Source organism: Melanaphis sacchari, unplaced genomic scaffold, assembly GCF_002803265.2.
Source record: "Melanaphis sacchari strain LSU unplaced genomic scaffold, SCAv2.0 Contig28_pilon_pilon, whole genome shotgun sequence".
Lineage (NCBI taxonomy): Eukaryota > Metazoa > Arthropoda > Insecta > Hemiptera > Aphididae > Melanaphis > Melanaphis sacchari.
Window position 1 is genome coordinate 1,638,221 of NW_020271162.1, and position 15,078 is coordinate 1,653,298.

The 15,078-nt window shown below is 29.9% G+C and overlaps 1 protein-coding gene across 2 annotated transcripts in view; it reads right to left on the reverse strand.

Annotated features, from left to right (window-relative positions):
* Window positions 1-2,300: 2,300 nt before the first annotated feature.
* The window catches only part of LOC112595682, a 58,968-nt gene continuing 46,190 nt past the window's right edge, over window positions 2,301-15,078 (reverse strand). For both annotated transcript variants that reach the window (XM_025340981.1, XM_025340980.1), the window contains 3 exons: window positions 12,621-13,424; window positions 10,316-10,539; window positions 2,301-3,244 (listed from right to left, as the gene is read on the reverse strand). In XM_025340981.1, the coding sequence (XP_025196766.1) occupies window positions 2,768-3,244; window positions 10,316-10,539; window positions 12,621-13,424 (1,505 nt within the window). In that variant the 3' untranslated portion in view covers window positions 2,301-2,767. The remainder of the gene's footprint in view (window positions 3,245-10,315; window positions 10,540-12,620; window positions 13,425-15,078) is intronic.

Consider the following 15,078-nt stretch of genomic DNA (forward strand, 5'->3'; position numbering starts at 1 on the left):
AGGTAGGTATTCTAGGCGTAGGTTGATAGAAGTGTAGATACTTATTTATCATAAGTGCTATTGAGTATTGATTACATATAAGGACTAAATACAATTACATTATTGATCCAAGGACCATAAAAGTCACTGACATCTAATTTACAGTATTTACCATGAATTGCCTACATGCATAATGTATATAGGTACTCTATTTGATTCACTTTACGTTTTTACATTAGTAATCATTATAAAAAGGGAAATGATAATAGATTAGATTATTCTCCTTAATCCCTAAGAGATATTTTGTTGACAGCATTTGTGATGGGTAATTTCGTTGGTACCTACATCATGAGGTTTTTTTGATCAAGTTTAAATATATGTAATTATTATTTACACATTATTCAATTAATCTTGTAATTTTTAAAAATGTCAAGTATTTTACTATAAGATTTAAGTTATATTCTTCATACTATAATATATACCATGTTAAGAGGATTGGAAGTGGTGATTTTCTGTGTATTTCTAACACAAGCACAACATGATAATTTAAATGTGATATATTACTAACATAATGATTGATCTAGTGAAGCAATAAAAACTCTGAAATTACAATTGACTTTGTTGTTTTCCAAATTTTTAATATTTTAATTTGTACTTATTTATTGTAATTTTTTTTAGGATTATGTGGATAGAATAAACAAAGCAGAAAAGTTTATCTCAAGTAGAACTTTAAAAAAAATCAAATCTGTTTTCAGAGTTCTTATCACTTCACTAGATTAATAATTAATACGGGGTAAAAATAAAACTTTCTTATGCTAGATGTATTATATTAGACAAAGGCAAACTATCAATATTTACAATTCTCCTGAATAAAAATCAGATATCAATAATTTCAAATTTGTTTACTTAATAATTACATTTTTCTAAAGTTAAAAATAGATAGAAATTAACTAGTGATTTTTGATACGTATTAGAGACACTAAGTCAAATCAGCTTGTTTCATTAAAAACTAACTGCACTTTTCAGTAAACTAAATTTAGAAAACTACCTACAACCAGTAAAATGTTTATATTAAATAACTTTATACTTAAATATATTAATGTCAATTTTTTTTTTTCAATAGATTCAAATTATTTTTGAAACTTGTAAAAATGAATTACAAAAATAACTATATAATTTCTATTTTTGTTGTTATTATCGTATCCAACAATAAATTCTACTAACATTTATGGACATTTTCATCGGTTCCAGAGAAGTATCATAAGGAGCAATTATTTCTAACCCGATTTCCCTTAAATACGGAACTAGTATTACATCATTAATGTACTACTTACTTGACAGCTACCTAACTGCCATATTAATAAATAATTCTTAATGAACTTCGTTTTGTGCCTTCATCACAGCACGAACAGTTGATTTCCGTCAGCACGTTTATGTTTACTTAACTTTTACTGTACATGAGCACGTCTGTATTACGATTTTTTCCATTCTTGATCACCAGGTCTAGTCTGAAGATATAGACTATAGTGTCTATATGTTAAATATGTTTGGGCTTTAGGCTTTGATTTAAAAGTCACCAATGTGTTATATTTAATCAGGCCAAATTAAAATATAAATATGTATAAGTAAAATTAGTTGTATTTTATTTTATTTACAAATGATAAATTCACAATTAGTATCTAAACAAATTATAAAGAATATCGAACAGAAAAAAAATCGAAAACTTTGAAATATTTTTAATAGTTTTTAAAGTTAAATATTTCAATTTGTTAAAAAAAAAAAAAAAATAGATCTGTTTTGATGCTAAAATGTAATTTGACTTAAGTACTAAAATATTTTTTTAAATTTTAATAATATAATAATAAAACAATTTGTATTAAAACTAATTATCAAGTTATTATATACTTAGGTGAGGCGCCGCCCTCACTTATCTCATCACAGCCCAAACTGCCACATGCTACCAAAGTATACCATCATCTACTCAAATGGCATAACGGCATTATTGACATAAATTATATTATAAATTACAACTTAAAAGTTATTAAAATTTCTATAGTGTTATATGAAAGTACTTGTTTTCTTAAATATTTGAAATAATGAAACTTTATTACATATTATATAAATTAATACAATGCAATAATATTTTTTAATGGTATTTGTACAGAATTAAAAAATTAACGAACATATTGTGAATACAATTGTATTAATAAAAATCTTTTTTGTAATTAAATATCAATAATAATTGTATAGTAATAATAATAATAATAATAATAATAACAGTAATAATAATAATAATTTTATTATTACTATTATTTATAGTATACAACTGTATTTTATATTCATATATTCATATATTTTATAAAAGAACGTGTTCTGCTAACGGGAAGAGTTGGATTTTTTTTTTGAGGAGGGAAAGGTAAATTATAAATTAAGTGCAAACGACGTATGTGTGTTATTGTGGACATGGGAGTGGGTGTGTGTGTGAGTGCGTGTATAATATATGTGTGTGTGTGGGGTTTTACACACGTCAGGTATAGTACGGTACAAGAAGTCGTAAATAATCGATTATAATAATAATAATATAATAATTTACAAGTCAGAATAAAAATCCCAACAATAACGAAAACGAAACCCATAACGGTAAAACTGGTAAAAGTAATGCGAACAAAACAAACGAAATCGAATTTTATTACTTATAACTATTTGCTAACCGATAACAGTAAAATAATAATAATCATTTTATACTTTTTATAATATCCGTCGTTCAGACGTCCGTGCTCCGACGCGGTCATACCGCGCTCTCTCGTTTGTTGACCGTTTGAAGTTTGTCCGGCGCGGGAACGATGACCGCCGCGGCCGTCGACGTCGGCTGCGGTACCGGCGGCGAGGGCAACGGTGGTGACGGTACGACAATCACCGTCGCCGGATAAGCGCCCGCGAGGTTGTGCGGCGGCCAGGGCGGCGGCGGCGGTTCGACCACGTCCACTTTCAAGTCGGCGGGAAGCTGGTGCTGGTGCTGCTGCTGCGGGTGGTGCGCCTGTTGTTGCTGCTGTTGCTGGTGCCAGTGTTGCTGTTGTTGTTGATGGTGGTGTGGGTGGCCGTGTGGGTTGTGACTTTGGTGGTGTTGTTGTTGTTGTTGTTGGTGGTGGTGGTGATGGTGGTGGTAAGAGGACCGCGGTAGGGTGCAGTAGGCCGCGGCTGAAGACGTTGTCGTCGGATAATTGACGGCTCCCGCCGAAACGCCGCCTTTGACCATGACGATCGGCTGCTCGACAGTGTAAACACGTGATATTATTATGCACGACGTAACTAATAATATATTTTATAAGTTCTGACAAGGGCTTATGGAAATTTGCATATTTTTCATTAATAATTCAAAATACGACTAACTACTAAGTGTCTAAGTTATCTGGAAATGTGTTTCATAATAATACACCGGAAGGTTTTAGTAAGCGTTTTTGCATGATGTTTTACATATTTTTCTTCCTTTATAATCGCAGCTAATTTTTAGACTCTGAGCGCGAAGCGTCGAATATATATCGATTTTAAAATGTGTGTGTTTTTGTTTTTTGTTTTGTTTTGTTTGTTTGTTTGTTTTTTTTTTTTTGTTTGCTATCACAGCAAGAATGCAGTGAAAATGCTTGCCATAATTTGATAGTAAATGAAATATAGATGGTACTTATAGGGATGAGGTTGTCAACATTTGTAGTAACCTACTTTTCAAAATAACTTGAAAACACGAAAAAATTTAAGGAAAAGCCGAAATTATTACGCAAAATCAGTACTAATTTGTACTTGACAAAATTTAATCTAACCTAATCGTTGGTACCTGACATTTTTCTGAATGTTTATTTTAACGTTTTCGATAAATTACAGAAATATTTTGATTCTTTTCCAGCAATTTATAGAAATTTTAAAGATATTTAAAATGTATAACCTTTTTTTTTATAAGTGTCAATAAAACATTTTCATTCGTCATAAAGTTTGAAAATGTTCTACAAGGCTCCACGTATGTTGTTCATTAATCATTACTAATTATTAAAAAATATCGAAAATACATAGTCACAATATTTTTTTTAGGCAGGTATTTAAAAAATTAGAATTTTGAATTTAATAGTAAACAATTTACTAAGTGCTTAAATTAAACACACACACACGCATACATTTATAGTTTGGCTTGAAAATTTAATTTAATAAAATGTTGCTCATAAGTACTTCATACTGATACAAAATATTACAAATATTTATATTAACTTTACAAACATGTAGTTACAATTTTTTTTCATTAACATTTGAAATTTAAATTTGGACGAAGTTACATATTTTAACGAAGATTAATGTTATTCTGTTATAATTAAAAAAACATTTTTCACGAGGACATAAAACTTTTGTGTATATTTTGAATTTCACTATACCCAGTGATATTTTTAAAATATTTAGATTAGTTTTAAACTATTATCTATTAAGTTTATACTATTAAACTAATTATCCGTACTGTTTTACGGTTAAATGGTATTGACTCAAAAGTTGATAACAATAATATAATAAACGTAATGTTTTTAGCAAAAATTAATTCAACTTCTGTATTACTAACAGTAAAATAGATTGCGTTTATAAAAATATCGAAAAACATATCATAAATTATATTTAGTGATATACGAGTATGCTGACTGTCTTCGCTCAGAATCGTTTCTCGTATACAATGATTTATTCTTGAATTCAAATTTAATACATTTATTACACTTTTGAAGTGACTACTCTTCAATAACGAGATTTATTCAACATTTACAGTACAGCAAAGCAGTTACCCACTTCCCCCCTTTTTTTATAAATGCAATGCATTGCACATTTATGTTGTTGAAATAGCGAAATGCTCCTCCATATATCAATAACGCACTACACGCGTTTTTTTTTTTTTTTTTGTTAATCCGGATTGTTGTTGTACCAAAATAACATGGCAATAGTAGATAATCCAAAATAAGCAATAAAAATTGTGTTGTGAAATAATAACAGTTAAATATAACGTATTTTTACGGGAATACTTTATCGTAAGGGTTTTTTAGGACATTTAGTCCATAATTATTATAAGCTCTATATAGTTATAATTTATAAGGATATTATAAGACCGGCTAATCTTTTTGGTATAGTAAAAGGCAGTAAAAGTACTTAAAATATAATAATATTTTATTTATCTATTCAAAGACTTGTAAAAAAATAGCACAACCATTACACAATGAAGTTGCTGATAGTTATAAATTATAATTAATACAAATGGAAAGTAGAATGAGATTAAAATCAAAAATGGAAATAAATCAGAACAACTCCAAATTGTTTATTATTTTTCAAAGGTTTATGAATATTATTATTGTATTTTTTGAAAGGGATAAGTGGACCATCTCAATTAGTGATAAAATAAAAATACCTTTAATTACCCAAATTCGTCAAAAATGGTGTGCTTAATATTATTTTAATGTCACCGTCGAATTCAAAAATATATTAACAAATTGACACAATATTTTAAGCTATAAACCAGTAGTTTTTATAAACTTTTAGTTGATGGTGCATTTTTTTAAAATCTAATTTAGTTGTGCGTTGCTCTGTTATGAATATTTTGAGCGACGTGAATAAAAGATGAACACTAGTTCTCATCAATAACCAATTTAAAGCTTGTTCATCTCTGTAAAATACGAAAATAACAGCCAAGTACAAAAGTTGACAAAACAGACAAAGCCAATTACAGGAAATTGTTTATATAATAGGTATATCTATATTTATGTGAGTTGTGGAAATCATTAATTAGGAATACGTAGTACGTAGTAAATTTATAGTAGGTAAACTTGTTTTATGTTAAAAATAGTTGAATAAAAAGATGGACTCATTTTTGATAATCTAATATTAGTATTACTATTATTTATATATTAATATACAAGTACTTAATAGGCTAAATAATTATTTTTATAAGATTTGAATTGATATCAACATAAATAATTGCAATAAATTGTAAATAATATTTGTTCTACTCAGAGCCGTGCAAAGGGGGGGGCAATTAGGGCAAGTGCCCCAGGGCGGCAAAAGTAGCAATATTTTATAGGGCGGCAAAAAAGTAGGTACTTTTCCATTAGTTTATACTCCAAATTCGCCACGGTCACAAAAATTGAAATATCTACTATCTATTTTAAGATAAAATATTTTATCTACGAAAAATGTGTTGTAAATTGTAATGATTATGGACTGGTGTGTGTGCCTACACTGGCTTGTTGACCTATGGGTGGCGGCAGGGGCGGGTGACTGAACGGGTAATTAGCAAGCTATTTTTAACCATTTTTCGGAAAATTTATTGTTATTGAATAATCGACATGATAATAACTTGATATACTAATATAAATATTTTTATTAATAATAATATGATGGTAAATCGTAAACGGTCTCGCACTGTCGTAGTGTCACACACTATTCAGTATTTCATCATACGATGGAAAGTGACAATTGTACGTACAACGAACTACGAAGGCTTAAGAGTTTATTATAATTTTTACATAGTTTATTTACATTGAGTTATTTTATTATATTCAAGTGGATTATCATTTTATTTTTTAAAATGGCTGATGCAAATAAACGTAAACGTTTAAGTGGTTTTCAGTACAGAAAAATGTCGAAAGCAAAAAAAGAAAGAGAAGAAAATTTAGTCAGAAAAAACTACAAAATTAGATACTTATTTTAAAATAAAGGTAAGTGTAAATTTTAAAATTTTAATTTAAATCTTATTTCTTTACTTTAGGGAATAGTGTTTGTGGTTTTAGGAGGGCGAATCTCTTTTGATGCTTTTATATTAGTTTAAAATAATACTAATAATAATAATAACAATTGTGCGAGGCCACAAGGGACTTAAAATATTTACTAGAACAATGTGGTTAATCTTGATTAAAATAAATGTTTGTTAATTGTTTGTTCATTAATATTTAATTTTAATTGATTTAGCCTAATGAAGTTCATAATAAGGTTGTAACAGATACTCCTACATTACAAGTAAATGAAAAAACAGAAGAGATTCATAATTATAAAATTAATGATGACATGACTGTAGACGGTAGTAATAGTTGTGATATTGTAAGTATCAAATAAAAGTTTAGGTATGATTTAATATTTTTGATTTTTATATGTACCTACTTATTATTTATTTAGAATGAAACCAACAAATTACTACAAGTTCAAGCCAAAAACCAGATTAATGTGAGGTGTCCCATGTCTGTTGTAAATGTTGATGGTAAAAAGGAAGTAAGTCAAAACAATAATATAATTTATGTCAAGAAATTAGTAACTGTCAAAGTGCCATAGTATTAACCATTTTTTAAAAAATGTCCTTGTGTAAATTCTTAATATATTTAATATTAAAATTAAGCATTTACTTATAAATATTTTATAATTTTAGGTTAAATGTAATGTAAAAGATACAAATGTTCAATATGATTGCTGGTTTAGTAATGATCCAGCCAAATGGGTTTTGAATGAATCAGAGTTTGATTATTATTCTAAAAATCAAGTAACGACAAATTTAGTGGACATCCAATTTAACAAAACTTTTCGAAGAATTGGTAAATATAATAGGAAATTGCCACGTGAAGCATTTATCAGAAAATTACTAAATGGCGAATTCAAACATCGTAATTGGCTTTTATACTCTCACTCTCAAAATTCACTATTTTGTTTCTATTGCTTACTTTTTGCTCAGAGAAAAACTAAATTTAGTCGTCCAGGATTTGGGTATATTGATTGGAAAAATTGTTTATTGGATGTTAATCACCATGAAAAATGTATTAAGCATACTGAATCAGTCCGTAAATGGCATTCTAGGCAGCTTGATAACCAATACTGTATAGACAATTCTCTTAAAATAGAAATTAATAAAGAAGAAAAGTATTGGACAAAATTACTTCATCGATTAATTGAAACAATATTATTTTTAGCTACAAGAGGTCTGGCATTTAGAGGAGACAATGAAACAATTGGTTCCAAATTTAATGGAAATTATCTTGGCTGTCTCGAACTCCTATCAAAGTTTGATCCATTTCTCGCTAATCACATTGATAAATACTCTAATAAAGGTCGTGGAAATGTATCTTATTTATCAAGTAGAATATGTGATGAATTTATTGATCTTATGAGTAAAACTGTGTTACAATGTATTGTTAAAGAAATAAAAATTGCCAAATATTTTTCAATAATTGTAGACTCAACGCCAGATGTTACAAAGGTGGATCAATTAACCGTGGCAGTACGGTACATTTGCAAAGATGGTTCACCTGTAGAGAGATTTATAGGGTTTCTTCCTTCAGTTGGTCACAAAGCAAAAGAAATGGAATTGGAACTAATGAAAATGTTTAAAAACTTGGACATTGATATGATAAATTGCAGAGGTCAGTCGTTTGATAACGCTAATAATATGTCAGGCATCTATAATGGTTTACAAGCACGGATTAAGCAAAAATCAAATACAGCAGAATTTGTACCATGCTCAGCCCATTCTTTAAATTTAGTTGGGACATTTGCTGCAGAACTAACCAGCATGGGAAATACATTTTTTTTGAGAGCTCAAAACCTATATACTTTTTTTTCTGCGTCTACCTCGAGGTGGAATACTTTATCGAAAGAGTTAGATCAAATTCCTAATGCTCAACTTCTAAAAAACTTGTGCCCTACTCGTTGGTCATCACGGCACTCTGTTTGTAAATCAATTAAAAATGGATATGTTGGAATTCTCGCTGCTTTAGAAATAATATATAATGATTTAAATCAACGAAATGCAGTTAAACATGAAGCCAAATCAATTTACAATAAAATAAAATCATTAGATTTTGTCTTTCTTTTAGTTGTTTGGACGCCTCTTTTAGAAAGATTTGACAAAACTTCCAAAAGTCTTCAGTTAATTAATATTGATTTGTCGTGTGTAGTTTCTCTATATGATTCATTAGTATGTTATATTCAAGAGCAAAGAAACAATTTTGAAATATTTTTAAGTGAAGCGATAAAAATTAGTGGCATAAACAAATTTTCTTGGGAGGAAACTAGAACTAAACGCAGAAATATATTTTTTGATGAAGAGCCTAGTGGTGAAGTTATATTTTCTAATTCAGACAAAATGAAGAATGAAGCTTTTATTCCTATAATGGATGCATTGATTCTTCAACTAAATGAAAGAAAAGAAGCATATACAAAGCTATGTGACAAATTCGGATTTTTTTCTGATATGGAAAATATTGAGGCAAGTGAACTACGTAAAAAAGCATTAAAGCTTGTGGAGTATTATGTTAATGATTTAGAAGTAGAATTTGTTGAAGAAATCGTTCAATTTAAAAAATACATAATAAATTTTCCCAACGAAACCAAAAACATGCAAGGAATGTTAAAATACCTTAATAACAATCCATCATTAAACACAACTTTTCCTAATGTTGAAATTGCTTTAAAATTATTTATTTGTATGCCATGTTCTAATGCCAGTGGAGAAAGGTCCTTTTGTGTTTTGAAGAGAGTTAAAAACTATTTACGGTCATCATTATCAAATGAGAAAACATCAGCATTATCAATATTATGTATTGAAAATGAAATTGTCAAGAATATCAGTTGGACAAGTCTTGTTAAAAAATTCTCAAAACTTAAAGCTAGAAAAAAAACATTTGTATAAAGTTATTTATAAACTCGTTATTCAATATTATAATAAAAAAAAAATGTTGTTATTCATGTTTTTATACATTTATTCTTACTACCTCCTAACCAAATTCATTGTTTATTAATTAAGTTGTTTTACTTGTTTATTTATTAATTATTATAAATATAAATAATTCAATGTGAAGTGACCGGATAATAATAACATTTTGAATAGTTTCGATTTTTGGGGTGCTTTAAGAAAATGTCTAATTTCCCTCCTCTCTCTTACAACCACTTGAGATTAGGGGCGCCAAATTTAATTGCCCTAGGGCGCCACTGATGGTTAGCACGGTACTGGTTCTACTCGTATTTTCGTATTTGTGATCCCTATAGAAATGGGCTAGCAGTGTCCTAATAATTGTAAGAACTGTTTCTAAACGTTATACTAGGTTTTGTAGTTTATAAACTTTGTGCCTTGTGGTAATTATTATGATGTAAAAGTAAAAAGGTAATAGTTTCATTTAGAGTAAGAAGAAGTTCTTTTACTTTATAGAAGTAAATAAGTAATTAAACATTATTACTTTAAAATCAATTTATTATTTTTTAACAAATCAATGTGTATCAGATCAAATATTAGACAAATATACGCGTTAAGTTAATTGTCATTTTTCTATTGATTTTTGGTACTTACATCGGATGGTTGTTGGTTGTGTCTTTGAAGATTACCTCCACCATAATATTGCGTATTGATAACGACGGGCCGACGGAGCGTCATGACGCCCGGTTGGTATTGTCCTGGTGGGTTATAACGGTTGTGCTGGTGGTGGACTTGCTGTTGACGGTGGTTGTGTATCGGAGATGACGACGTAGACGAAGCCATAATATGAGTCATGGAGTCAACTGGGTCACCATGATCTGTAAAACACCAAAGTTATTTCGTTGTAAATATTATAATGTAAATAATGAGGAAAATAATATGTAGTGATGGACTAAAATTATAAATAGTTTTTTGTAGATATATATATATACATCTAATGTGTTATAAAAATCAAATTTCTAAGACATTTTTGTTTTTTTAAAGAAAACAATATTCATAAGACCATTATTTTAGACAGAATTTAATTTTTATTATTTTTACAATAGTGGATTTTTTTTTAATTATTTTGTCGAACCAAGAATACTTGTGATGTGTACGACGTACGTGAGCCTCTTTTTAATTGTACTCTGCTCGTTCAAACTTTAAATGTTTGTTAATAAAAATAACTATCTATTTGGTATTCATACTTCAATATTCGTAAAAATGTTTACTATGCTTTCGTTTGTGAAATAAAAAAATATTTAGGTTATTCGTCTTTGACAACATTACAATAAAAATAGTAATTTCAGTGTTATAAATCGTAAGCGTAACTCGATCCAGAATGATAGTTTTAAAATTTTGTATAACTTACCAAAATACCAATAAAGTTGAATTTTTGTACATATTTCAAATGGTATATTTTATAACTTTTGTATAAAAAATAATAATAAAATTTTAAATTTCATGACAGTTCACTTGTTTATACTCAAAAAGAACATTTTTTATACGAATGTATAATTCGTTTTTTTTGTTTAACCGTCGGAATCAACATAATCTAAAATGTCATGTTCAGTTATTTTCTCATATATAATAATTATATTATTATTACAAGGTAAAATATTTTATTTTTAAGCTTTTCAACGTTACACCTAAAAAGGATATTTGGCTACATAGGTCCAATTTTCGGTATCAATTGACAATTTCATAGAACGTGAACGATTTGTACGTAATAACTAATCATAGCATAACATGTATAGTGTATGATACTATGAATCATGATACATTTAAAAATGTATGATTATAGATTAAGGATCGAATTTAAAGGAGATGCTCAAGGACCATCATTAGCATCTCCTCAATAGTTGAACCCTAGTGAATAAGTCAAAAATGATAATATAGCATTTAATTGTAGTTAAATATATCAAGTTTTGTAAAGTACTTAAGTAAAATAATTCAAATACTTTTTAAGTATTCAAATATATATTTTAAATTCGTTTGAAAATAGTACTTGGAAAAAAATATTTTAGAAACTTTCTCAAAGTATCTGTATTTAAATACTAATTAAATCATGTAAAAAAAAAAAAAAAATGAGAAATGGATATCTTTGAGTCAGTGAATGTGATCCACACTAAAATATAAAATATTACAAATTCAATTTTATTACTATTTATGATACGAATTCATAAAGTGGGTCTAGTGTTCTGTACAATAAATACTTTCACAGTAAATTATTGATGTATAAAAAATAAGAACGGTCATTGCTTACAAAATATAAAATAAAATATTTTTAAAAACAATTATTAGAATATTTCTATAGACTACTGTAGCGTAATGCATAAAATATACTCGTTTTGTGCGACTTATACCTAATCGAAAAATTAAATAATTTTTGGAAGAAAACATATGAGCAATTTAAAGTCACACTGAATGATACGAGGAACAAATTATCTGTGAATTCATGTAATGTAGAACATAAAAAAATGCTAAAAAATATTTGTGAGTGTTTACAAATTAAACTGTTATGACAAGTGATAAGATACTTTTAAAGTGCGGCTCTATTCACAGATACCTATATGAATATATTTTTTATACGAGTATATCAGTCATTTTAACATAATAATATTAACATTATTTAATCCATTTCAAACGTCTTTATTTGCATTAGTAACAACACAAACATTCACCTCTTCGATAACAAATAGCGGCCGTTTCGTTGACGAACAATAATCGATCAACGTCAAGCATTTTTATGAATGCTGTGATTTGTACTCTTTTATTATTATTATTATTATTTTTTTTTTACCGATTATTCAAACACTTTTTTTAAAAAAACCATCTGCGTGAAATTTAATCGAATACTTTTATCGGGTATAGAACATAATATTATTATAAGACAGAGAAAACCGACACGGATGCTTACCGCCGTTGTAGTTGTTGTAAACGTTGCCGGGCGACATGAGCGGCGCCGGAATGATGTCCGGGTTCTTGCTGTGGTACGACTGCGGCATTCGTCCCGGTCCCGGTTGGTCGAAGGTGGCCGAACCCGACAGCGACATTTTCTGCTGTAACGGCGGCTTGCACGTAGCGCCGTACTGCTGTTGCGCGCTGTTGGAGGACGGCGTGCCGCGCAAAAGGGTCGTCGGGGACGCGCGCGACGGCGGGACGAGCGCGATCGGCGTCCCGGATACCGAGTCCTGTAGCGGTCCACCGCCGTCCGCGCAAGTGGCGTCCACCGGGACCGCGCCGCCCCTGCCGATCGTGTTGCTGCAGATCCTCTGCAGGCCGCCGACCACTCGGCCCCCGACCACGTTGCCGCCGCAGTGGAACTCCTTGCCGCCGTCGGACGCGGTCACGTTCTTGCCGCCGCTGTTGTTCGCGCCCCCGTTGTTGTTGTTGTTGTTCGGCATCGAGCCGTTCGGCGGCGGCGGCGGCACCGCGCAACCACCGTCCGCGCTGGCCGGCTGACAGTGCACCGGTCCTTCCGGCTTGGGCCCGGCGATGCAAACCGTGCTCGCGTCCACCACGGTCCGTTCCGGTCCGCGGCCGTTGTCCCGGTCGTTTTCGTCGTTGTCGTCGTCGTCGTCGTCGTCCCGGCGGTACCGCAGGAACGTGGCCGCTCCGCAAGCGACCACCACCAGCGACCCGGCAACGAGCAGCACGATGGCCATGGCCCGCGTCATCCGAAAGTCACCCATGCCGCCGCCGTTCTCTTGCAGCCTCCGATCTCGAAAAAACTCCCCCCCCCCGCTCTCGATTAGCAACGCCGGACACGCAAAATTACGCTTGATACGCGCTCGTATAATAATACGATTAATAGCGTGTACAATTATTCAGCCCCGCTGCATTAACTATATTATTTATGTATTCTCGCGAAATAAATGCCGAACGGCTTTAAGTTGTTTTCATCATTAACTGTAAATCACAAAAAGAAACAAAAACATAACGGGAGAAAAAAAGAATAATCTGTGTTCTTAAAGGAATCATTGTAATCTCGATTAATCCTAGTCAGGGGTGCATTATTCGCAATGTTAGTACCACTAACCTGTAGTACCTATAAATCTGGTGTTATTATGTAAGTACCCTAAAACTGAGTCGTTTTAAAAGACGCGGATTATTTAATAGTCTTTAAATAATACTATTTACAATTTTCATCTAAGATGTTTAGACCTAAAATTACATAACAGGTCCGCATGGTCCTAATCCTTCGAGAATCGGATAAGTATGATTATCTTGTGAATATTTATTTAAGGCTTATCTGGTATTTCAATAAACTGTTTTTACTTAAGAAAATATTTTTATAAAGGGTTTGGTCAATTTAATTATCAACTATAATAGGTACCTACCTATTATTATATACATGTTTGGTGGATTAAATTGGTATAATGGGCTTTCTGGCACTAAGTGTCTCAAATTATAGGACTGATGTTCGTCTTACGAGTGTGACTGCATAGACTGCATATGCAGTTAGTTGTGTGATGTATTAATAATATAACGTTACAAAAATTGCAATTAATTTGTTGTGAATTATCTAAATATTATAATATAAAATTATTATGTAAGTATTATTTATTTTTTTAAATTGTCAAGTATTTATTATTTAATAAATTATTTTAAATTTCTAAAATTAAATTTTTTACTCGCGGAGTATCATCCGGTTATCGAATATTTAAAAGTACATAATGTATATAATTATGTACATGTTTCTTGTAAGAATAAGAGTGATTATATAATTAAAATTATCAATGAGAATGAAAAACAGGTTTGAAACTTTAAAAGTTTAGAAGTAATTAGAATGTAGATATAATATATAAATTAAATAATATAACTTATGTATTATGAAATAAAATTTCACTTAAGTTTCTAAAGCTTTGAACTAAATCAGCAAAATAATTACAATAAATTATTGTATAATGTATATTATAAATACAATATAGGTACATTTTATTATATTTTGTAATAGTGTATACCTATGATATACCTACTATCAACTATTATTGTTAATTCTATTACGTGTAGACAGAATAAATTAGAATAATTCATTAAAATGTTATAAAAATATATTAAATTTTGTACTTAGCCTAAAAGTATTTATTTTGTACTTAATAATTGAAAATGATGTATGAATTGTAATATTATGTATTTAGGATGAATATATTCTTCATAACTCAATCTTACGATTTCATTTTTAGTTATTAATAATTAATGTAAATAATAATGAATAGACGATATAAAATAAAAATAGTACATGTTTTTTGTGTTTACTAGATTTATTGATTTGTAATACTATAAATGATAAAGTATCATACTAAGTTACTTTCATGTTAGCTTAGGTCGCTTAGGATATACTGTATTAATGTACTTTATAATATAGATATTTT